We start from the raw sequence: 23,173 nt of genomic DNA on the forward strand, positions 1-23,173 counted from the left end.
GCGAAGGCACACTTTTCCCATTACAACTCTATCAGCAGTGAGGCAGCCACTCTGCCGTTCGAAGGAGATTGATCATATCTGGTATTTTCCCTCGGGGAAATGGGACTCACGTCTCGCGCTGGGCAAGTGGGAAAGTAATTGAACAAGTGTGTCCGGGCAGAATATGCTAAGGGTAGAGTGAAGAACAAGTGTCTCTCGGCAGGACTCGGTGCAGTACATTAGAAGTCATTAGAAGAAGGCAAATTGAATTGTCGTCGCACACGTTCGAATATACAAATTTCTACAGCCATATGGTAAGCATCAGAATCGAGTTGTCCCAGGTACAGTAATCAAACAAAGACTCCATTGTTTTGTTTTTCGTATAAAACGCTAAAGACGCTTAACTATTTCACATGTTTTATTAAGTGAATAACGGAGGAAGGAAAGACCGTCGTAACAACAAGCTCTAGGCATACACAAAAGCGACAGAAGCGACTGCTTGTGTACAGAAAAGTATAAAAACAACATTGATTACAAAACAGCTGTGTGTATGTGTGTGTATGTGAGTTTTTTCTTATAAATGAAGCAGCAATCCAAGCAGCAGTAGACGCTCTCTCTCTCTCTCCTTCTCTGTCGTTCTGTTCATTCGTTGTTTCGCTTAAACTTCATCATATTGTAGATCGAAGCAGCCTTGTAGTTGATCGGACCGTAGTTGTTCTCCTCCAGATCGGCGTAGATCACGTCCTCCGGATAAGCGATACCGTCCTGTGGATGAAGGATGATTTGATTCGGCCATATTTGTAGAACGCAAACGGCTGCGTGTATTTGTGTTCGGCGGGTGCATCAGACACAACAAAGAAAAACACTCAACGGCATTCGGTTAGTGGTACGGCGGCAAACGTCAGAGAGCGAGCGAACGTACTCAACTCGCTACCATAAACGCAACAGTGGAAGTAGTAGTAATATAAGTGGTAGTAACAACGTGATCATCATTCGGAAGATACTAAAGCAGCAAACGTTGAAATGTGGTATGAAAGGATTCTGCACCCTCTAGTACTTACCACTACCAAAAGCTCCTGCGTCATCGTATCAGTAAGTATTCCTTTTTAGTTCTTTAATTTGTAGTTCTTAAGGCGCCATTTTCGTTTTTTTGTTTTGTATACATTGCAAAATAAAAATTGTCAACTTTATTTCTCTGGGCAGCCCACTGTGTTGCGACTCTAGTGCCGGTAACCAATGTTCGTTTGTTACAGACCACGTTCCGCCAATGTTTTGCCCTGTCCTCACCGCGTTGGTGTCTGCTTTATCATTTTGCAGTAAACAACAAATAATAGACAAAACTTACTTATCCATCTATACCGCTCTTAGCCTTAACGCTTATCGCTTGAACTTCAATCTATTACTGTTGCGAAGGTAAAAAAATGATTCGATTTTTGGTTTCGTTTTAACGTAAAAACAGTTTAAAAGTTTCTATGTGCAGCACACGCCCTTAAAAAATGTACGTATTGCTTTTGGCTGTAATCGTATCGTTCGCCTAAAACGGGAAAGAAAGGATGTCGAGACACAGAAGTTTAGTTAAAACATCAATCACACACTCGCATTTTTTTTTTGTGGGGGATATTGGCACAGAGGTCAGAGTCAGTGGTCAGTGTTGGCTAAAATTACAATTTTTATTCTGCAATTGTTGTATCGTGTTGCGCATGAAACAAAACAACCAAACAAACAAACATCAAAACCAAGCGTCTGATGTGAGAGCGACAATCCTCGTGAGCACGCACATACTTACCTTTGCGTTGTCTTGTATTGGTGAGAGAATTTATGTCGACTAAGTTAGTATCCATTTTAGTACATTAGTATACAAACAAGGGCACACAAACACAAACACGCACACATAAACAAAATCGAAGCCAACAGGGAAGCCATTTTGAAGTCCAGAGAAGATGGTGATGGTTTTTGTTGTTTTATTTGATTGCAAATTTGTCATTATTACACATATTAACCGACTTTCTGTTAGTGGTAGTTATTATTGCTGTAGTACTCGTTGGCACGGGAGTTATGGGTTTAAAGGCTACGGTGCTAGTGTCGTACGGAAAGTGTGACGCCGCACGATGGCGATGCTGTTGTTGCTGCTCGTGTTCCTGTTGGTCGTAGTACTCATTCTCGCTATCGTTTTCCTGAAGCATTCCGGTATGAAGGGAGTGAGGATGATGATGATGATGGTTGAGTGTGTTGCTACTGCCAGTGCCATTGCCATTGCTCTGCCCGCCGCGCTGACTAACGCTGCCACGGTAGTCGCGCAACGTTTTCGAGCTGATCGAGTGCGACTTGATCTTGAGATCGCGGACCGTGGCCTCGACCGTTTGCGACGACTGGAAATTAAAGCTATGATGTTTCTGCAACGGCAGCTTGATGTGGCGCCGGCTGTTAGTGCTGCTGGAGGAGGACGATGACGGGGTGGCGGTGCTGGGCGAAGAAGCGGCTAGTAGGGCCGGTGGTACGGGCGGAGCACCGCTCTTACGGAGCAGCTGGTTAATCTTGGCCTGCTGCTCGCGACTATCCACCGGAAACAGTTCCCTCGGGATCACTATCCGCGTCTGTTGCTGCGTTATCTCCAGATAGTGGTTATCGTTTGCCACTGGGTACTGGGACCAGACACAAACGGTATAGAGTTAGTAAGGCAAGCAACACAACGTTAGTGGCACAGCAATACTTACATCATTGATGCCACGCTGACCCTCCGAGCCCGATTCCGTGTCCGAGTGTAGCCGATGCGACGATTCGTGTCCCTGACGATTGCCGAACGGAAGGTTCATGTAGATCGGATCCAGCCGGCTGCTACTACCTCCACCGTACGCCTTCAACCCATGTCCACTTGCGGCGTGTGTCTTCGAAACGAGCGAATTAGTGGAGGCGTACTTCCGATGTCTTGGCGCTGGGATTGGCTTGATACAGTCGTAGTAACTGTTCGAGACTGCGCTGTTCGAACGACTACTTCCACCCTTTCGACCCGGCTTCTTCAGACTGATCCGATACCGTTCCTGGTGAGGACCTTCGAGAATGAGCGGCTTGCCAGGTGGAACCGTAGGGAGCGGTGTCGGAGTTGTCGCCTCATGGATCTGAATCGAATCAGTCAGATTCTCGTACAGTGGAGTGACCGTCTCTAGATCTATCAACTTCTTCTCAGAGCATCGTTTCGTGGAACGTGTTCCACTGAGCGTGAAGCTGTGCGAGGACAGTGTGTCACTGTTGTCCAATGCGGCCATCTTGGCTTTACACGAATCGTCCAAACTCGGCGGCTCACCAATGGACGGGGGCTGCGGGAGTCCGGAGTGCTGAAGGGTAGGGTGTAACGGAGCCTGCAAGCCACCCTTCTGGCTATCCTTCTGGTAGTTGATGTAATTGTACGGATGCGTTGGGAAGCAGGATGGGGTGAGCGTTTTGTTATGATGCTTCAGCGATGGCGCGAGGTTAGTTTTACACAGCATAGCCTGGATGGCGGTGGGTAGATTAGGACGAAAATGGGAGGCAAACAAACACACAAACGCACATGGTAATGGTAAGATATCACACAATACAAACGATACACAGATATCAATCGTCAGATGCGATTCCACGATGCAGTTCTATGGCAAGGAATCTGTCTATATCATCACGATTCCAAGCATAAGACTGCTTCTACTTATAAACGCTATTAAGAATCGCACCGCGGAATCACACCTACTAACCTCAAAATGTCTAGCTTAAGAAGCATTCAAGATGAAGTCACCACACATTTCGAGGTCAGTAAACAAAGCACCATGTTTAGACAGAAGCAATCAAACAATTTACAATTCCTACCTTCTTCGGCGGTGTTTGCAATCCATGGAACGGTAGGTTTTCATATTCTCCTGGTTCGATCTGGGATCCGCCAGCAGTCGATGATTCTCCAGTAACTGTTGGCGATGGCACGACCGCGTTGGGCATGAAAAGAAACAATCGGAACAAAGCAAAACATTAGTGGAGGTCTCTCCCGAAAATCCATTAAGAGCACGGTTTGTTTAAGTGTTTCATATATCATCGTCGGCACGGTCTCCTAGAACCCCGCAGTGGGAAGCAGTCGGAACGACTCCATCATCGTGGGACGAGAAAGAGAAGGCGCGATTTTAAAATTAAAACAAGAAGCTAAAAATACAAACACACAACCGGAAGGAAAACAACATGTTTCAGCGATTGTTCCATACCTCCGCCTACAGCCGTACCAGCTTCCGGTACATTTGCATTTCCACCATCGACCCCCCGTGCCGCTGTTCCTGCCGCTGGGGCCGTAACGGTCGCGATCGCTGTTGGTAGTGCGAGTGTTGGTGTGTCGGTGGTGCTGCCGGTGGTCGTGGTGTTGTTGTTGTCGGCAGTTGCTGCTGGGGTGGACGTGGAGGGGGGCGACGGGTCTTCGGTGGGTATGGTTTGAGGCTTTTTAACATACGTAATAACTGAACACGTAAATAAAACACATTCCAACAGGGAAGCAGCAGGCCGTTTTTCAGCAACATAAACAGGTATGTTTAAAAAATGTCAAACCAGCATGAAAAATAGTGTAGATGAGAAGAAACAAAGAAAAAAACAAACGAAAAAGAAAAGCAAAAGCGAGAAAGCATGATGAAAACATTACATGAGAAAAACACAGATAAGATAAAAGCTGATAACACACAAAACAATCAAACAAACAAACAAACGGAAGGAAAGGAAAGGAATCAAAAAAGGAAAGGAAAAGTGATAAGGAAACAAAAGGATACACATATCAAAATGACACAGAACAGGAATCAAAACAAAAGGGAAAAAAGAGGGAAAACATACACTCACACACGCACATACAAACGGAAGAAAAGGGTTTTAAAATAAAAAGAAAAATCAAGCGACTGTACCATTGCTCGTGGAGATGCGCAACAAATCGATACTGTTACGTTTTTCGAAAAATCGTCGAATGCGCCACCGGAGCGACTGATCGTAGTGCCGGATGTTCTCGGAAGCATCCGCCTCCCGTTGCAGACACCTGAAGAAGTTGGAGGGTAGGTCAACGATGGGATAAACAAGAAAACAAACGAAACTTTCCCAACTCCAAAATCATGCCAGTCGACAGCTGAGGGCCATACCGACTCATACCGGAACCAATACGTTCTTCGATTTCCACCGGACTCTACCCAACTGGACTCTATCTACCAAAGCTAATGAAGCGAGGTCTTCCATCACCAACCGGTCTTAATGCTCACAAATTGATTTTCAAAAATAAATAATCAATGCAAGGCAAACCATTTTAAGCAACTGTTCCTTTGAACATTAGTTTTTCTTCTGCCTTAGCTTGTTTGTTATTCATTTATTTACTTTAGTTACTCAATCTAATTGTTTTGTATTGTTTAAAATAGCTACTTTTTAATATTTAGTTTCCATTATTTTATTTATTTTGTAGATAATAGATACAAGTTAAGTTCACTTTATGCTCCCACCAAATTTTAATACGATTTTTCAATACACTGTCAGCAATCAAGAGAAGTTCCTTCTCCCAAGCAAAGATTTTAATACTCCAACTCCAACGGTACGATCTCCAAACCCATAACAAATAAGGGAAATCAATAAAAGCAACTAAAAATATAATTTCAAGTTCAGTCTACCACCAACACTTGCTCCAATACTTTCAGAGAAGGAATTTGGACAACAGGACGTCAAGGGATATGCTCTGTTAGCTGGTGTTTGTATTGTTAAGCGAGTGTTATGACTGCAGCGACGGTTGGTCCTCCAAAACCTTACAGTTAGCACCACTGTCCTACACCAAAACCATGCATGCATTTGCTATATGTACACATCGTAAGCTTCTACCCGAGCTGAAACGTATGGCATCTTATGACAAGTTAATACTACAAACTACGCACCAAAAACCAAACCGCAATCGATTACCAAAAATACCACAAACATAAAAGCAATACCAATGTAATACCACTGTATGATGTGTGTGTATGTGTTTGTGTGTCGAAATCCAATCCAATCTTACCTGCGATCTTTCATAAATGAGAATTCGGCATCTTCGATTTCTTCCATGTGCATAGAAGCTATTAGTGAGAAGGCGCGCGCACGTAAACGAGGTTTGAAAGTTTTAGTAAGAAAGAAGTTAACAAACATTTATAAAAAAGAATGTCAAGTAAAAAAAACACATTAAAGGAAAACGCAAGGAGTGAGTGAGATAGGTACACAAAAACATAACGAACGAAACGAACAGCCGAGAGCGAAAGACAAACAGCAATCAAAAAAACGATGTCTTTTTTCTGTTTGATGTTTGATGAATGTTTTTTTTTTTTCAAAAGGCAAACAACGTAAAACGAAAATGGAAGTAAGTGTTTAAGATTTACAACGATAAAAGTGATGAAACGTATACAACACAGCCAGAGAAACGAGAGCCATAGTTAATGGAAGTTACTTCTTACTGCTAACACTGACTAGTGGAAATTTGGTTGATAGTGAGTAAAGCACAAAATGAGAATGACTAATCAAATACGGACTGGACTGCCAAATGGTGGTCAAAACATCGAGAAAAAAGGAACATTGGGGAGATTTAGAACATTTCAGACACCAGTCAATCGAAGCGCTGTACATTTGGCTCGTGAAGTAGAAGTTCGGTCCCGATGTACGCACTCAGTTTGACTGATACGTCTGCAAGAAACATCTTGATCGACCATTTGCTTGGAGATTTCATTCATTCGACGAAGTCCCTTTCTCCAAACATTGGTCATTTTAACATAGCAAAGAGTTGGTAATAGAAACAAAGCCCTAAGAAAACTGCAAATTTCGCACCAACAAACCAAAAACCAAAACGGGACAAAAACGATAAAACGGAAGTAAAAACCAAGCCGGTACTACCTGTTTACATTCGTTGCCGTTTGTGTTTCTGACTTTTTCTCTTTTTCTTTTCTTTTTTTTGTCTTGATCTAACAATCTGTTCTCTTGTGTGTGGCGCGTATCTGCGTATACTTACACTTCTCCTGTCGTCGCTTCCTTCGGCAGATGCAGATGATGATGATGCAGACGAGTATGACCGCAAGCAGCAGGGCAGCTACCGCTCCGATCAGAATATACGGCGTAAGTACATCTCCCTTAAGCCACCAGGCAACATATCCTGGAAAGTAACACACCGGATAATGCTGTGTTCTTGTGCACTGCCCTCGCCACCACACTGTCTTTGCCTACCTGCAACCTCAATCTCGCACGGAGTTCCCATACCGACATTGTTACTTGCAACACACACGTAAATGCGCATCGCCGACACGGCATCGTCCAGCGTCAGATAGCTCTCGTACGAGTCACTCTTGATCCGATGGCTCTGCAGACTGTCGTTCGCGTACTTGACGCTCCACTCAAACTCGGACTCGCGTGGACTGCCGGTAGCAACGCAAATCAGCACATCCTCGTCCTCGATCTCTTTCCGCATGATTTGACAAGTGGGTTTATCTGTTTGGAGTACGAAACAAAAGCATCATCATCAGACAATCTTATCTTGCGAGCCTTCTCCAACCCTTCTTACAATGAATGTCGATGTACGCATCCGTTGAATGGTTTCCGTGCTTGTTGAACGCGGTGCAAGTGTACTTGCCGGCATCGGAACGCCGCAAACCTTCGTCCACGATGAGTGCACTACCTTTGGCAATGATCTCACCGTTGCGTGCCCAGTAAAAGGCGGGCTCGGGATAGGCTCGCGAAGAGCACACAATTTTCGGAGGTATCTTACCCTCCTCGACCGAGATGGTTGTGCTCGAAAGGCTCGTATTCTCGGGCGGATCTGCAAGGGAGAGGAGATGCATGAATGACGGGCCCCAAAAGAACGGAGCGAAACACTTACATTCAACTCCGAAATAGGTTGTACTGCGGACGCCCGGTCCTGCCGAGTTGTTTGTGGACACGCACGAGTAGTTGGAGCTGTCCTTGATCCGATCCAATATTCCGTTCGGCCAGGCGGACATGTTGAAATGCTGAAATGGGCACGATCATAATATTATGCCCCAAGTCTTGACCAGCAGAAAGTCATGCCCGATCGCTTACCAGCACAGAGTATGCACTCTCAAAGTCACCCGTCGCCGGTTCCGACGGTAGATACGTGTTGGTGATGTAGTACCGCTCATCGCTCTCCTCAATTCCAATTCCATCCTTGAACCACGAGATCGTGCACGAAGGTATACACTCCACCCGGCACGAAAGCGACATGTTGGTCGTCGAAAATAGGGCCCCCGTGTAGGGTTGCAGCTTCTGGATGAATGCTGGCGGTGCATGCACTTCCAGATTCACTTCCGCCGGATATCCTTCGCCACCTTCGTTGTACGCAAAACAGGAGAACGTCGTGCGTGAATCCAACCCGACTGGGTCCACCGTCCAGGAAGGTGTGACCACATCCAGAACCGGTTTGCCACCACGCAACCAACGATATCGACTAGCTGCAGGATTTCCTCGATCCTCGATCGAACAGTTAAACGTCACACTGCGCCGTTTGATCGCAATGTACGGGTAGTGCACCATGGAGGCATTGCCTGGCTCGTAGTAAATGTCCAGCGGGTTCTCATCGCTCACATCACCCCAGCCAGCCGCATTGAAGCCTTCGCACGAGTAGTTCCCGATGAACTCTCGCCCAACGTTCTGCAGCAACATCTTGCTCGGATCCACCTCGCACAGGTTCTCATCCGTGCCGAGCGTTTCCTCCTCACACTCTGGTAGCTCCTTCAGGAACTCGCCGTCCAGGAACCAACGCACCTTCGTCAGGAGCATCGGATTGCCATCCACAATATTGCACAGCAGCGTAATGTTCGCCTGATCATTCTCGATCACTGGCGCTTCCGGGTCCATCGTCAACATCACCGTCGGTTTATCTGCAACAAGAGTGGGACAAATTAGCGAGTACCTCCTTTTTGTGGTCTACTCCTCTCTAAAACGTACATATAACATCAACATAAACTTCATTGTCAGACACATCGAACCCGATCGAGTTCGAAAGCTCGCAGGTGTAGGCACCGATATCGTGCCGCGTCGAGTTCTTTATCAGCAGTGCCGTCTGCTCAGGGTTGCCACCCTCGTAACGCACGCTGTTCAACTTAATCTCCTGATTGTTCCGATACCACTTGACGCTCTCAAGCGACGCCGGGTTCGCTTCGTAGTCACAAAAGATAAGAAAATCTTGCGTCTCGTTCACGGTTATGTTTTCCGGCTTTACGGACACCACGGGTGGATCTGTAGCGATGACGCAGTGGAAAAACAGTGCGTTAGTGACATTAGTGGTGGGCCTTCCGTTTTGGCCAGCAGTATCCAACACTTACACATCACTTCCAGCGTGAGCGTGTCGTGCAGTGGCCGATCCATGTCCTCGCGCATCACAATGTTGTCCGCCTCACAGCGCATCGACGCACCGTTTTCGAAGCGCGTTGCAGTAAAGATCATTTGACTGATCGTTTCAAACGTTCCATCATTTTGAAGATACTGCGAAAGAGACAAAGAGCATGTTATTGAAAACATTCCACAGCTAACGGCGCTGCTGTAACACTCACTGTTTTGGTATTAATTGAAGTCATGTCACTGGATTCCTCCGTGATGAGCTTGGATGAATTGTACCAGGTCATATTAGCTGCTGGTCTTGCTCCGCTGACCTGTAATGATCGGACACTCCGTAAGCAACCTCCAAACCTGTCTTCGTAGCTTCCAACTGCGCATTTACCTGACACTGAAGCAAAACCTTCGTCCCTTGGACCGTGTGATGTTCGACACCGGATAGGTTAATCTTTGTGGGTCGTACTGCGGCGAGGAAAAACGTCTCATTAGTGACCTATGAGCTTCTTGCTCCATCTCTCACTCGCACTCACCTTGCAAATCGATGTGAAACTGGTTGTCTACGGACAGACGGAGGTCCTTCATCTCCACGCGACAGTTGTACGTAGCGCCCAGCTCTTGCCGGGACAGTGTGAGGGACAACGTCGACTTGACTGTATACAGTCCGTTGTGTTCTTCCACAACCAGATTATCTGAAACAAGAACACCTGTTAGTGATCTTGTGGTCAGCGAACGGTTTGAATCCTTGCGTACCTCGAACAACCCGACCCGATCGATGCCAACTTATCACAGGCTCTGGACGGGCCCCGTATACCTCGCACACGACCTGCAGGTCCTGCCCCTCGCGCATCGGTCCGATGTGGGAACCGTTTTTAATACTATTCCTATTGCCATCCTGCAGTGTAATAACCGATGGCACAGCTATTGGAAAATACGAAACAAATCATATCGACGAGATGAAATCGCCCGTAGCATAAGAGTTACATCGCAAGAACCTACCGTAAACGTTTAAAGCTACGCTGTATGCGCCCGAGTTCTCACACAGCTCCGACGGCTCGAGAAACGTGGTCTCGCACAGATATGTATCTTCATCCGCTATCTCAACGCTGCGGAAAATGAGCCGGCTCGTTTGGGCCTCGTGCGACAGCGAAAGCCGATCGTTGTAGCTGCCCTCGACTTTGGCCACCTCGCCATCACCGGACACGACCGCTATCCGTTCGGTTCCCTTGAACCATTTCAGCGAGTGCAGCTCGCCGCAGGTCGCTATATCGATCGGGCAGGCTAGTTCCACCTTTTCGCCCCTTAGAACGGATATTTTTTCATCTGTGAAAGCCGGTGAACGAATACATTATCAATATCAGTTTCAAAAATTGGGACATTAAACTAACAATCGGCGGGATTTGAGAAGGAACTGGGAGGCAATGTTTATCTACCGAGCTTTTAAGTTCTCAGATAACGCTGTCAATCCATCCGCAGGACATCCAGGGATGGGAGGACACAACTCTGCTAAGTACTTGAGCAAATACTTCAGCGGCCGATGCCGCAGGGCAATAACCGTGACTCGGACGCCCGTCTCGTCGGATCTGCCTTAACGTCCTGCATAATAATATCACACGTCAAGTGGCACCCGGTAACCAAACACACGCTGGCACGCTCTTCAAACGCGTCGTGAGGATATCAAAAATTATGCCACAGCCAACATTCCGTTCGGTAATACGAGCCCTGTTAGTCGCAGCGAACCTGTCATCATTGTTGGCGCTGGTTTCGCTTTCGTCGAGGCGCCTCGGAAAAGGTGACTGCGTTAAGGTAAATTCGTGGAACCTGCGCTAGGGCTGGGGAGAAAGGCCTTTGCGAAGCCCGAGAACGTGATTAAGGCGCATTCTTTGCCTTCAGTCCCTCGCGACATCCAAGGGGTGGTACGCGGGAAATCTAATGGTAATAGCATGCCCTCTGACGGACCTGTCAAGAGCACACTTCGTTGTTCTCACATCACCTCCAACCCAGAGCGTCGCAAAGCCAGCTGACATGTCCCGGGGACGGTACCGGATCACGTACACGCTCCTAGACAGGCGAGTTTCCAGGCTCGGGGTGCCCAAACAAAAACACTCACATCCTGTGCGAACAACTTCGCCTTCGGTACAATTTTTGACTGCGTTCGGCAAAGCCTAACGCCTGCCGGTGATTAAAGCCCTTTTTCGACATCCCACCACAGCTCCACCGGAAGCATTGGAAAACTTCAAAGCGGAAGCTACATCCCTCCCGTCCCCCTGCCCGTAGTCAGCTTCCACACATCATCATCATCATCATCATCAGCCCCATTCCCGAGATATGGGGGGGGGGCCGGGAAACAAAACAAAAGGGAAAGCTCCTGCAATTTCGGTGGAAAGTGGATAGGTTTCCCCCAATGGAATGATAATGTGGGTGACTGTGTGTATATGTATGTTCCCATTTCTAATTCTCATACCCCTCCTGATGGAGGCACAATTTATTAGCACACACATTTATGTCTGCATCTGGTACGCGTGTGTCCAATTGTCACAAACAAATTCTCATGTGCTGAATACCTTCCTGGAACACGCCAGCCGGAAATCAATATGTGTGTGCGTTGTTTTGTGTGCTTGGAAGTGATCTTAATTCTGGTTGTTTTACTCATTAGCTTGCCCATATCGTGCTCCCCGTTCATCTGGAAGTCGTAGGCTGCTCCACCGGCGCTGGCATCCACTGTTCCGGATATCTTCTCCAACCAAACTGATCCAAACAAAAACGGCTAGATTTAAGCTCTGGCAAAAAGACAATGCAATGATGGGAGCTTTTCCAGCTTCAATCCCACCCACCTGGTGTTGTTTTTTGCCTCCCTCGATTTTTTTTCTTCTTCCAGCTCTGTATGTCGAGTACGAAACGACCACCTTCTCGTTAAGACGTGCTCGCGTTGGGTCACGCAAAAGCGTCGTCCAAGTTCCCACAGTTTCATTAGCATTAGCAACAAGCGGCAGCAGGAAGAGCCAGCCAGCTAGCGTCAAGCGTTTATGCTCCACTGATCACCGGGGCACGCTGCTTCTGTTGTTTCGGGCCTTGCCCGTGGTAACCCCTGGTTCCAATAGAAGCCAACTGTCTCGATTGCACCGTGCAACACTCACGCCACCACGTCCACTGGATTGGACCTCTGACATTAGTTTTTCATGCTTCTGATGGCCTTTTTGTGTGTGTGTGTGTGCCGGTCTCTTGTTTTCCACGACAACTTTTACTGCCACAGTTCAAATAATTAACTACCGGTCGTCGGTTGTCAGGCGCAGCGTTGGGTCACCCTCGATCCCACCGATAGCAGGAAGCGGCAGAAACGTTCTCGTCCCAGGACTTGCTCGCTCGCTTAACTGGTCCCGTGAGGCGTTGCCCTCCAATGTGCTACAGTTCCTCGTCATCGGTGTAAACAGGTTGTAGCAACATACCGAGCAACATAAAAACACGAGGGTGAATAATGTGACGATCATAACTGTTCATTGCCCAACTGAGTGCTTTTTGATGGGGAGGGGTGCCGAATTATCATACAAACTTTCGCTGTCACATGTGTTCAAATGCTCTTCATTGTAATCCACTAAATTTAGCATTAAAGCACTTCGTCAGCCCTTACAGAGCTTCAGCGTGATCGCGTTATTATTTTTATAGCAAAATTACTAATAGTACTGTCTGTGCTTAGTAATTTTTGTTTTGAAAGATTAAGGAACTATCAGGAAGGATTTGATGGACTAATTTCAAAGCTTAAGAGCGAGTACTTACCTTGACAAGATGTATTGCTAATGTGCAGGAGTATCCATAAACTCAGTATAACAATACTATTCATATCTACCAACTATTCAAATTCAAATATTTAATCTATAACAAATAAATACATCTATGTGCGAGCGACTATTGTTTCCGCTCACACACGCACTTTTCACGCACACACGAATAGATTAGCGAGTAGGGTAGTAGTATTATTGCTCTTGATGTTGCAGTTGTTGTACCAGTAGTGGATCGTAACGGTAGTAGTAGTTGTAGTAGTAGTGGTAGTAGTTGCTGCTGCGCTCGTCGTGGTAATTGTAGCAGTAGTTTGTCATTCCTAAAAATAATCAGCCGAAAGCAGCAGTCGACCGACCGGCTACACAGCGGCGACCCGGAGCGTGTCGCGGAGATATGTCAGAAAATAAATAAATTATCGCAAATCGGTACTATAACGAGCACACCGAAACACGGGCCAATGATGGATGGGGAGGGATGTTTTGATTTTGGGTCTGTGGAAGGTGGAAAACCAATTTCAAGGATAATGTGCCAATGAAGAGGAATTAGGGGAGAATGAGGCGGGAGAGTAAGAGGGAGGAGAGGGGAGGGGGGGAACATGACAAATCGAATGAAATAAATTCTGTTCCGAAAAGGATAATGTTCTGATGAATGCATTGCGATTGTGTTTCTCATCCCTTCTTCTACGCTCTCATTCTCTCCCTCTCTTTCTCTCTGTTCCATTCCGTTGTAGTGTGATTTTCTTTTCTCACTTCTCACTTATGTTCGCTTTTCTCACTCTCTCACTCTCCGAAACCGAAGCACGTCGAACTTTATGCGCTCGTTTCGTGTGTGAACAAATTACAATTAAATGGTACGGTCACACACCGTCAAGAACGCGAAAGAAAAACAACCAAGTCGGAATCAAATGCTCGGACACACGGTTTCCGTTTGCACTGCTCTCTTGCACAAGTGGGTCGGGAAAATCGGGAAAATTGTTCTCTCGCGCACGGTTGTGGAGGATAAAGACGACGTACCGCATCACGGCTCTGGCACCGAGTCACACTGGCTCCCAATTTTCACCCAATTTTCCCTAGCGACACACACGGATGACACATGCACACAAACACAAACGCGCGCGAGCAAAACGGTTGGGAAATGAGTGTTTTCGTTTTTGCCCCTTTTTCCGCAACGTTGAAGCTGGACGATTGCTGCGGATTCGAACTATTCGTTTGGTAGCGCCAGATGTGTTCTAGCTTCATGGTCACTGGAAAATTGTTTTTCTCTTTGCCGTTCTACACACGGTGAAGATTCGATTCCCGGATTTCAAGCACGTAGCCGACCAGAGTTCACGCGTCTTATCATCCTGTCACCTGCCTGCAAAACAACGTTCCACCTGTCAAAACCACAATGTTTTGCTTCGGCAGGATCACCCCATAAGTCACCAAGACTCGTCCACTTGATCGAGAATGTGACCACACTTCCGCTCATGTGCGCACGGTATCAAATTTCCCATTGGCCTATATCAGCCAGCACTCGGAGACTCGTTTTGTTCTTTCGATGGTTGGTAGGCTCCATGCACCGGCCAGACAACCAACCTCTTGCTGGACAGTTTCACCGTTCAACGTTGACGGGATCGTTGTTCGTTCAGGTTGTTCGTTCGTTGTTGGGTGCTGTGGCCGTGTGGTCAGTTGTAAGGTTTCTCGACACACTACTAGCAGGAGGCCACAAAACACCATGAATTTCTTTGACCTTACTCACACACACACACACACACACAAACGGTTCACCCCCACACACACACGCTAATGTGAATGAGGAGCGTGAGAGAGCGAGAGGATTTGGCTAGGATTACGATTTCACCGTCTCACTCTCGAGGCGATGTTTCTCTCAGTATGGAGTAGAATTAGACACTTGTTCTGGCCTAGTATTTTGGCCTCCCCATTTTTTCTTCCTTTTTGTCGAGAACAGCGGTACTAATCGTTGGACATTAGGGCGATCTACTGAGGCAGGTGTAGAGCACGAAGACGATTTGTTGGAGGCGTAGGGACATGTAAATGACATCAACTAATATTCTTCTTGCACGTCGTCGGACGTCAGGATTGAGTTGGTGCTGATGGTAGAGTAGAAGAGCTGTTGTTTTTCTTTCTCTGCTGACTTAGATGTCACGGTTTGACAACTTTATCTCTACCGTTCGCTACATACTTTTTGACATTCCTGTCCCAATGCGTTGTCCCTTTCGCTGTCGTTTTCTTTTATTATCTCCCTTGGTATGTAAACACCTTCAGGCTGTGGTCATTGAACGGAACAAGAAATACATACGCCGCGAAAGAACGCATGCTGCGAGTGCTCGTTTCAGCCGACAACAGAAATAGAAGAAATCAAACGCTCTTCCAAATGTCATACGCCATCGACAAGGGTTTTGAGGTCCACGCACTAAGCCCCCGAGCATGGCCCCCGAAGTTGATCGACCGGATGCTGGGCCTATAATCCTAGCGCCTGTCCGGCAGTGGAATCGGAACTCCCCTACCCATGGGTTCCAATCGGAGTTCTTCTTTGTCATACTTCCTTCTTGCCATTCACCAACATCTCCACCATACTGGCACGCACTCCACACGCGGTTGTATGCCAGTTTGCGGGATTGTCTAAATATAACAGCACGCACTCTACCGTCCTGCTCTCGGTCTGCAGGACCATCGTGTCCACCGGTCTGCCAATGCAACATCGGTGGTTAGCTCATCACCCGTTTCCGTTTGTTTTTTGTCCACAGTCGCGCAAAAAGAAAATTTCTATTTATACTGTATGTCGCCAGCGGCTTGCCTCACCACGCTAAATCGGTTGATGAGTGTATTTTATTTCCCTCGCCTACTGTTGCCGCTTTTATTCGCAAGCATAGATCGGATTTACACGCGACTTGAGCCTGTGTGTGTTAAGCATGTCCTGCTTCGATCTCGCAATGTACGCGCTTGAAGCTGATTGAATCTTTCCCGCGAAGAAGATTGCACATCTTGAAGGCCACCTGCAAGTGGCACACTGACGCAAAATACCTTTGCGCTTAATGGTATACCAAAATCCTACCGTGCGTTTGCTGGAGAAAACGAAAATCCCCATATCCGATTAAATCACGTCGAATTTCCTTGGAAGTGGAAATCTCCTTCCGTGGCGCTTCCTCCTGGTACGTACGCAAAACCAAACATTCCAGAACTCTTTGCTCTGGGCAAAGAAATGCGGCCAGACATCGGAGTGCTCCAGTCTGCTCGATTCGCCAAACAAACATTTTTTGGCCAAAGATTTCGCACAGAGAAAAGGAGGGAGAAAACTCAAACGAGAAGAAACCTTCAGAAGCACACGGTGACGACGGTGGTGATGGTGGTGGTGTTGAGAATAAAATTCAGCCTTTCCTCCAACTCACTACACTCTGGTACGACCACTAAATACTTTCATTTCGCTTCATCGCGCTTTCACTCTCGCTCTCTCGCTCACTTGCTCTCTCTCTCTCTTGCCCGCACTGTCGTTGGAAAAACGCGCTCATTTTCCTCACATTCGTGCTCACTCTCAGCAGACACAAACACTCACTCACGGTCGGGTCTGGTCTGGTGGGTTGTGTTTGTGTGCATGGTGTTGTATGTCCTGCCACGCTATGGGAGTACGAATTGAGATAAAATCAATTTTCAGCTCCCTATCTCCAAGATCTCCATGCTCGGTATTGATTTTATGAGCATCAAAAATTCACACACGACCTCACTTTGTGCTGCCTGGTTTGGTGAACGGATTCGCCCAACGTCCTGCCATTGCTAGGACCTTGGCCATTTTCACTGTTGTATAACGGATAATCAGCGTTATCATTAGTGCTGGTTTTCCCTCGAGAAAAACAGGATACACTCTGGGGCCGTTTCGCTGCCCACAATTTTTCACAGTCTAGAGAAAGGAAGAAAAACGTAGGGCACACTCACACACACACACACGTCCACACACGCACGCAAGCTTTCTGGTCAGAACAATCCTTTTCGGTCGCGAATGCGTTGTACGCTTGTATCACTTACTTTACACACAGAACATTTTTCGAGCGCAAATAGATATCGGAAAACGGTTAAAATAACTTAGCACACACCGCACGCACTCGTTTCTTTGCTTATCCTTCTCGTGCCACCTCTTCACAACCCTTCACGGTGAGTCTGGCTTTCGGCAGACCCTCTCACAGTAATCCACCAGCAGTAGTAGCAGGAGCAGCAGCAGCAGCAGCAGTGTAGGCCGTCGCCCGCTGCATGTATATTTTACTTTCGTTTTAATCGACTGTTGAAAATAAACTGAAAACGCACGCACTAAAGGTCGGGTTCGGTCCGTCTGTTCGGATTCGGTTCTGTGACGGCTACCGTACCGTGAACGTGAGAACGAGAGAACGGGAGAGAACCGTGAACCGTGGACCGTGAGAATGGGGAACAAAAATAGGGGCAGGTTCGGAGAATGAAAGGGGAGAAATGGTCCAAGGAAAATGCGAATAAGATAGGCGCGTGGAAAAACCATGCTTCAATGAGCACACTGCATTTTCGCTCTTTTGTTTCTCGGTGTGGCACACGGCACTATGGGCCGATCGAATGTTGGGGGAGCATAATTTTCCCATTACAACGTATTTCCTGGGGCGAATCTAGACTTGAGACGGTCTGTGGCTGGAATGACTCTGAATGTGACTACGTTACTCCTTCGACTGCAAGTCATATTGGTAGATATAAATCTCCTTGAACAATAGGCCCTGTAGACTAGGAGGCCTCTTGGTAGCCGAAGCTCTGGATTACGAACCTGCTTAACGAGATTACGGGGATTACGAGATCTCTTGGACAACAATTCCTCTGCAAAAACAAGGTCTATAGGTAAATATGAATTCTTGGACCACGAGTTGGCAGCCGAAACCCTTGAGCGCCAAGGCCTCTCCCGTTGCGTGGACTCTCGGACGGTGGGGCTTTTCAGTAACTAGCTCCCTTGAGCGACGAGACTTCTCCGACTAAGGATAAATAGGTTTTTGGATGTCTACGTCTCTTTAATCACGAGGTGTCTTTTAATACGAGGTCTCTTGGACGACGACAAGGCTTTTTTTGTTACGAATTCTATTAGATTATTCTATTCTATTAGATAAGAAAACATGAATAGCATAATTCTTTGAGGGAATACTTTTAATTAAATATTTAACAACACAATTCAAGCAACCCATAGTGACTGCGTCTCCTGAGACACCGTGAGCGTGAGATTGGATCAGTCTCCCTCTCTCACGTATGCTCCCCTCATTTACAGGTGGCAGCGCGCGCAAGAACAGCCGAAACGTTGCTTTTATTTTGTCTCGTCGCTTGCTGTTGCTTCGCGTTGTTGTTTTTCGTATGCGCGTTTTTCCTTCGGAAAATGCTGTCCCACTGCTCCTTTCCCTCTTATTTTAGTCTGCCCCGTCTGGCTGCCCTGTCGCCCGCTCGCGCGCATTTTCCTCCAGCCGTCACCCGGTACGCCTCAGTCGGTCTCTTGGGTTCATTGGTCGCAGCACGCAAAAAGGACGCCGTAAGGACAACAAGAAGACCAGGGCTGGGCAGTGTGCCTTCAGGTTCACACTCAACCGCTGACACGCTGATCGACTGACTGGACGGCCGCCAGGACGAAGGACACGCAGTGGTCCAATAAATAAAAATCCAACCTGGAATGTCAACGACTTGGGAGCGATGTGGGTGCATTGGGCGATGCTTTGCTTTAGCCGAACGTGCTAACGACCGTTGATTTGATTGGCAGCGCGACCGCGCTTAGAAAATATTTGGCATCCTACAGTAAGCTCACGTTCCCGCGAATACAAACACAATGGAATGGATTTAATTCTTGCGGGTAATCATCGCGTAGACGACGCGCTGCTCATTAAGCATTATATTGGAAAGGAAGTATAAACAACAGAATTGCTATGGTTCGGTTCGCTTTATTACACATTTTCTTCAGGTACGATTATCGCGTGGGAAGATTCTGGAATCCTTCCAACCGTAACAGTGACCCGCTGACGTAAAAACAGTGACGGCTGGACATTTCATGGACTAAAATGCCAAACGTGGAGTATGTGAGTAGGGGATAATGAAAAATACAAAATGCGCACACACACACTCAGCTTAGAACAACCCGTCTTTGCGATACGAACGCGCGCCTTTTTCCGCCTGGATGAGCTCACGCTCTTCGCTGGTCGCTGGCGTCACTCTCTGGGTTGGGGTGAGGGCCGTTGAACGCCTCTTCCCCATTTCGGTTTGTTATCAATGAATATTGCTCTCTCAATCGCGTTCTGCTTACAGCTTACGGCTGTCTTGGGTTCATTGCGAAAACAACCAGCTGCAATTAGAATTCCGAAATTTTAATTACACCGTCTCGATTGCGTAGGTAGGATTTACTTTAAATAAAAGGTTGAACCGGTTTCAGGAGCTCTTAGTTTGGTTTGGCCAATCCTTTTCATAAGACTTTCTTTGAAGTGTGACCATTTATAAATTAGTTGTATCACCATTTATTGCAAACAATTTATTTAAAGTTACAGTTAAGATCCAGTCCGGTGAGTAGAATGGTAGCGGGATCAGTAGCTAACACAAAAGAATCAATATCAAGTGTCAGTCGAACAATTGTTCCGCATGCAGGAGTAACTAAGGAATATTTAAGGAACTAAGTCAATTGATCGGTCAATTGATAAAAATCTCGAGAGATACTAGCATCAATAAAGGAAAATTGAATACCTGCAATAAAATATATTTTCTTTACCATAGCACCATAATCTACTTTTGAAACTAAAAGCAAATCATCCAGCGTTCCTTTCCTTTATACACATTAACAAAGCTATTTGATTCTTTCGGAAATACATCTTTACTACAAACAAATGTATCCATTTACTCTTCATTAAATTGGACAACAACCTCCCATCTTCCGTGCATAACCGATCATATAAATAACTAGGAGGAAATACCTAGTTAATTTTGTTTAATTGTTTTTTTTCGTGAATTAAAAACAATAATTTCGTGGTCCGTCATAATTAATAAATAAATAAATAAAAACTCTCCATTAAACGAAACAAATTCTCGGTAAATGCTTAAACAGAAATTAAATATATTTCCTTCACTGTAATAGCGTTACGCCGACAGTAACACACAGCGCTGTCCTGTAACCGTTTCACTCTGCTCTGTGTGTAACGGTTTGTGTCTTGGGAAGACCTATAGATGGCGTTACGGTCGCCCACGATTCCTCATATGTGTTGTAACGGAGTTTATTTTGCGCAATTTGAATTAAACTGCAGCATATTTCTGTATTAAGCAGTTTCTTCAATTTGAATTATGAAAGATAGCATTTTTACAAGATTGAGATAGCATTTACAAGATGAAAGATAGATGATTACAAATTTTATTTCATCAAACAATTAATCTTTTTTTTAAAACATTATCACAAAAATACAGCAATACGGCCAGGCCGTTCTTTATGAATAAAAAAAAAAAGTCACAAAAATACGTTACAAATGATTCCTACACACGAATCCCAAACCACCACAACGAATGGCAAAAAAAAACATTTGTGTAACGGTTTAGCCTGACTGAAGAGATGATTCATCTTTTCAACGCATATCCTCTTCCTTCGAGGATCCTCTTTTTCCTACTGTTGACGCTTTATTCATCAGGTGCGATTTGCAGCAAAGAGTTGTGTTGCGTAGCAAGACGATGGCTTAGAAGGAGAGAGTCTTTTATGGAGTTTTGTTATCAAAATCTTTTTTATTTATTTTTATTTTGAAAGTCTTTTCTTGTCTAAAATGTTCCAAACATTATAGAATAACTTTTTAAGAAATTAAATGAAAGATTAAAGATTTATTAAGATTTAATTCATGCTTCGCTTTCATTCGGAAAGATAAAAATTACCAAATTCCTACCAATTCCTTCATCAAAACAAATTAATTAGCCCAAGCCAACAGGTGTTTAGGAATTAAACACCTTCTCCCATTTAAATCCGTTTTTTAGATTCGAATTGTTTTGTGATATTTCTTTCCTTTCCCAATTATTTCCCCATCCCATAAACAATAAAGAAGAATAACCAGATTGGATTAAGTTTTGTAGAATGATTTTGAGCAATGTATTTTTGTTGTTTTCTTTTTTCAACCATTTTCTTTTTTTTTTAAGATTGATCATTGTCATTTTAGCTGCGATTTCGTGTGGCATGCAAGCCATCGCTCCTTCCTCTTTCTCGTTGCTTTTGATTTGTTTTGTTTGAAATCACAGAAATTGCGTCATGCCTCGAAGCTTGGCTGCCCAGCTTGCGAAGGGAAATCTTTGCAATCCTTTTTTCGTCCTGATCACAATCCTAATAGTTTTTGTTGGAAAAATAAAACACTGGAATACATCCGCTCCTATCACTCCTTTCAAGTCTTTTCTAATGCTTGTCTCTCTCCTGCTCGGTCCTTACAGCTAAAACTGGGGCGTTTGTGCGTTGACGCAACACAAGCGTCCTTGTCTTTTTAAATGCATCGTTAAAAACACCTCTCCTAACCGTCTTTCACACCCGCTCTCTCCTGCTTGCTAATCGACGCGTACACATTAATATCACAATGAATATTGTTCTTCGCAACAAATTCAACTAACAAGAACAAATGCTAAATGAAAAAAAAAAACGTTAACTCCTTCTCAAGCGATTAATAAAAAAAAATGCGCTCACACACACTGGCCTAAGTAAACGAGCTGGCGCCGTAGAGCGCCCGGCCCGAGCGATCCTTACGTACTAAGTTCCCTAATACACTATTTAAAGCTGCAAACCGTTGCTTGTCCTCCCACACTTCATTGCGCAAAATCCAACTGCTTCCGCCCTATTGTGGTTCCGGTTTTTCGGTTGAGATCGATGGATTCGAGTTCGAGTTTTGGTTTCGTTTTCACCACTTCGTTGTTTGGATGCTGCTGCTGCTGCTTGCAGTGGTTGCATTACCACGGCCGCCACACGGATTCACCGGCCGACTGTTGGATCTTGAGCAGACCTCCGGTATGGTGGTGGTCGTCACATTCGCTCGGGTTCGGCGACGGTGTGGTGGACGGTGCGAGCAGTCCGGACTCTTCGCTGCGGTACGACTGCGGGGTGAGCGGCATCTGGTACATGGGCACATCCCCGGACGTGGAGGAGGCGGCCGAGAACGGTGAGATCGGGGGCGAGGCGGATGGGCTGCGGGAACCGGCGGCGTTGGAACCGGCGGACTCCACATGCACGGACAGTGGGGACACCTTGTCGAGATCGTTCAGCCGATGGCCGAGGTGTGTCATCAGCTTCGTGCCGAGCTTGATGTCAACGCCGGGCGTCGACGCGAGACAGCGGGACACTTCGTTGGCGGCGTGGGTGAATCCGGCCCGGAAACGGTCCGCATCCAGGACGGGGTTTGCGGCAAGACGCTGCTGGCGGCGCAGTTTGTGCAGGTGACGGACGGTCAGCTCCAGAATGTCGGCCTTCTCCAGCTTGGCCACATTTTCGCCCTCGGACTGTAGGGCAGACACCATCAGCTCCTTCAGCTCGTCCAGACACCGGTTGATGCGGGCACGGCGCTTTCGCTCCAGCATTGGCTTCATCACCTTCCGGTACTGGTAGGTGCGGGATAGCGGTTCCAGCGAGGACTGCAGTTTACCGTTGAGTCCTGCCGACTCTGACACCATATTTGCGTAATCCATTTTGTGTGTGTGTGTGTTTGTTGTTTTGTTTGCTTGGCTTAACCACAATTGCTTGTCACACGGACGCACAGACAGGCACACACTTTCACTCAAGTCGGTTTGTCTCTTTAACTTCTGCACTTGCACTTGCACAAACCGTTATTCTCAATCTTCCGATTCGTCACTTTGCTTAACTCCAACCGTCACTGTTAAATGCGCGCTTGTTTCGTTCTCGTTCTCACTCTCTGCTTTTGTACTTTGTTGATGTTTTGATGCACAAAACGTCAACTTCGTGTAATCGTGGCGTATTTTACGAAATCGAAACAGTGACTTCTGTTGAGCTGTGGCTCTGAGGGATGTGTCCTCTCTGTTCGGACGAATGAATGGAAATGATATCGAAATTTCCACCACCGAGCGCTTATATACTGCCGCCGGTTCGTGGGCCCCGGATGGGT

At 46.3% G+C, this 23,173-nt stretch overlaps 2 protein-coding genes across 9 annotated transcripts; both read right to left on the bottom strand.

Moving 5' to 3' along the window:
- Positions 1-359: 359 nt before the first annotated feature.
- Positions 360-17,400, bottom strand: LOC118508391 (hemicentin-2). Of its 8 annotated transcripts, none has more exons than XR_004905787.1 (20): positions 17,103-17,400; positions 13,081-13,441; positions 10,306-10,629; positions 10,060-10,227; positions 9,840-9,998; positions 9,695-9,771; positions 9,528-9,626; positions 9,300-9,459; positions 8,923-9,213; positions 8,038-8,855; positions 7,838-7,967; positions 7,523-7,777; positions 7,189-7,449; positions 6,977-7,117; positions 5,999-6,056; positions 4,878-5,005; positions 4,200-4,445; positions 3,817-3,911; positions 1,041-1,513; positions 361-744 (listed from the first exon to the last, which is right to left on the bottom strand). XR_004905787.1 is itself a non-coding variant. In XM_036048134.1 (20 exons), the coding sequence occupies exons 2-20, from the start codon at positions 13,142-13,144 to the stop codon at positions 1,941-1,943; spliced, it is 4,929 nt and encodes a 1,642-aa protein (XP_035904027.1). In that variant the 5' UTR covers positions 13,145-13,441; positions 17,103-17,400; the 3' UTR covers positions 1,902-1,940. The 8 variants fall into 8 exon arrangements, 7 of the variants coding, with proteins under 7 accessions (XP_035904034.1, XP_035904027.1, XP_035904031.1 ...); XM_036048134.1 differs by lacking the exons at positions 361-744; positions 1,041-1,513 and adding exons at positions 1,902-2,621; positions 2,694-3,467; XM_036048138.1 differs by lacking the exons at positions 361-744; positions 1,041-1,513 and adding exons at positions 1,902-2,621; positions 2,694-3,467 and having other exon boundaries at positions 17,180-17,399.
- A 3,739-nt stretch (positions 17,401-21,139) lies between these two features.
- Positions 21,140-23,173, bottom strand: LOC118508392 (enhancer of split mbeta protein-like). Its single transcript, XM_036048142.1, has one exon. The coding sequence runs from the start codon at positions 22,737-22,739 to the stop codon at positions 22,008-22,010; it is 732 nt and encodes a 243-aa protein (XP_035904035.1). The 5' UTR covers positions 22,740-23,173; the 3' UTR covers positions 21,140-22,007.

Source organism: Anopheles stephensi, chromosome 2, assembly GCF_013141755.1.
Source record: "Anopheles stephensi strain Indian chromosome 2, UCI_ANSTEP_V1.0, whole genome shotgun sequence".
Taxonomy (NCBI): domain Eukaryota; kingdom Metazoa; phylum Arthropoda; class Insecta; order Diptera; family Culicidae; genus Anopheles; species Anopheles stephensi.

What these genes read in the sequence shown, in the direction of transcription:
- LOC118508391 (XM_036048134.1), bottom strand. Translation starts at nt 13,144, where the DNA reads ATGAATAGTATTGTTATACTGAGTTTATGGATACTCCTGCACATTAGC. An exon ending in AGGTTTTGCTTCAGTGTCAG is followed by an intron (nt 9,627 to 9,694) that starts GTAAATGCGCAG and finishes CGATCATTACAG; the next exon opens with GTCAGCGGAGCAAGACCAGC. An exon ending in TCATTTATGAAAGATCGCAG is followed by an intron (nt 5,006 to 5,998) that starts GTAAGATTGGAT and finishes CAACTTCTTCAG; the next exon opens with GTGTCTGCAACGGGAGGCGG.
- LOC118508392 (XM_036048142.1), bottom strand. Translation starts at nt 22,739, where the DNA reads ATGGATTACGCAAATATGGTGTCAGAGTCGGCAGGACTCAACGGTAAA.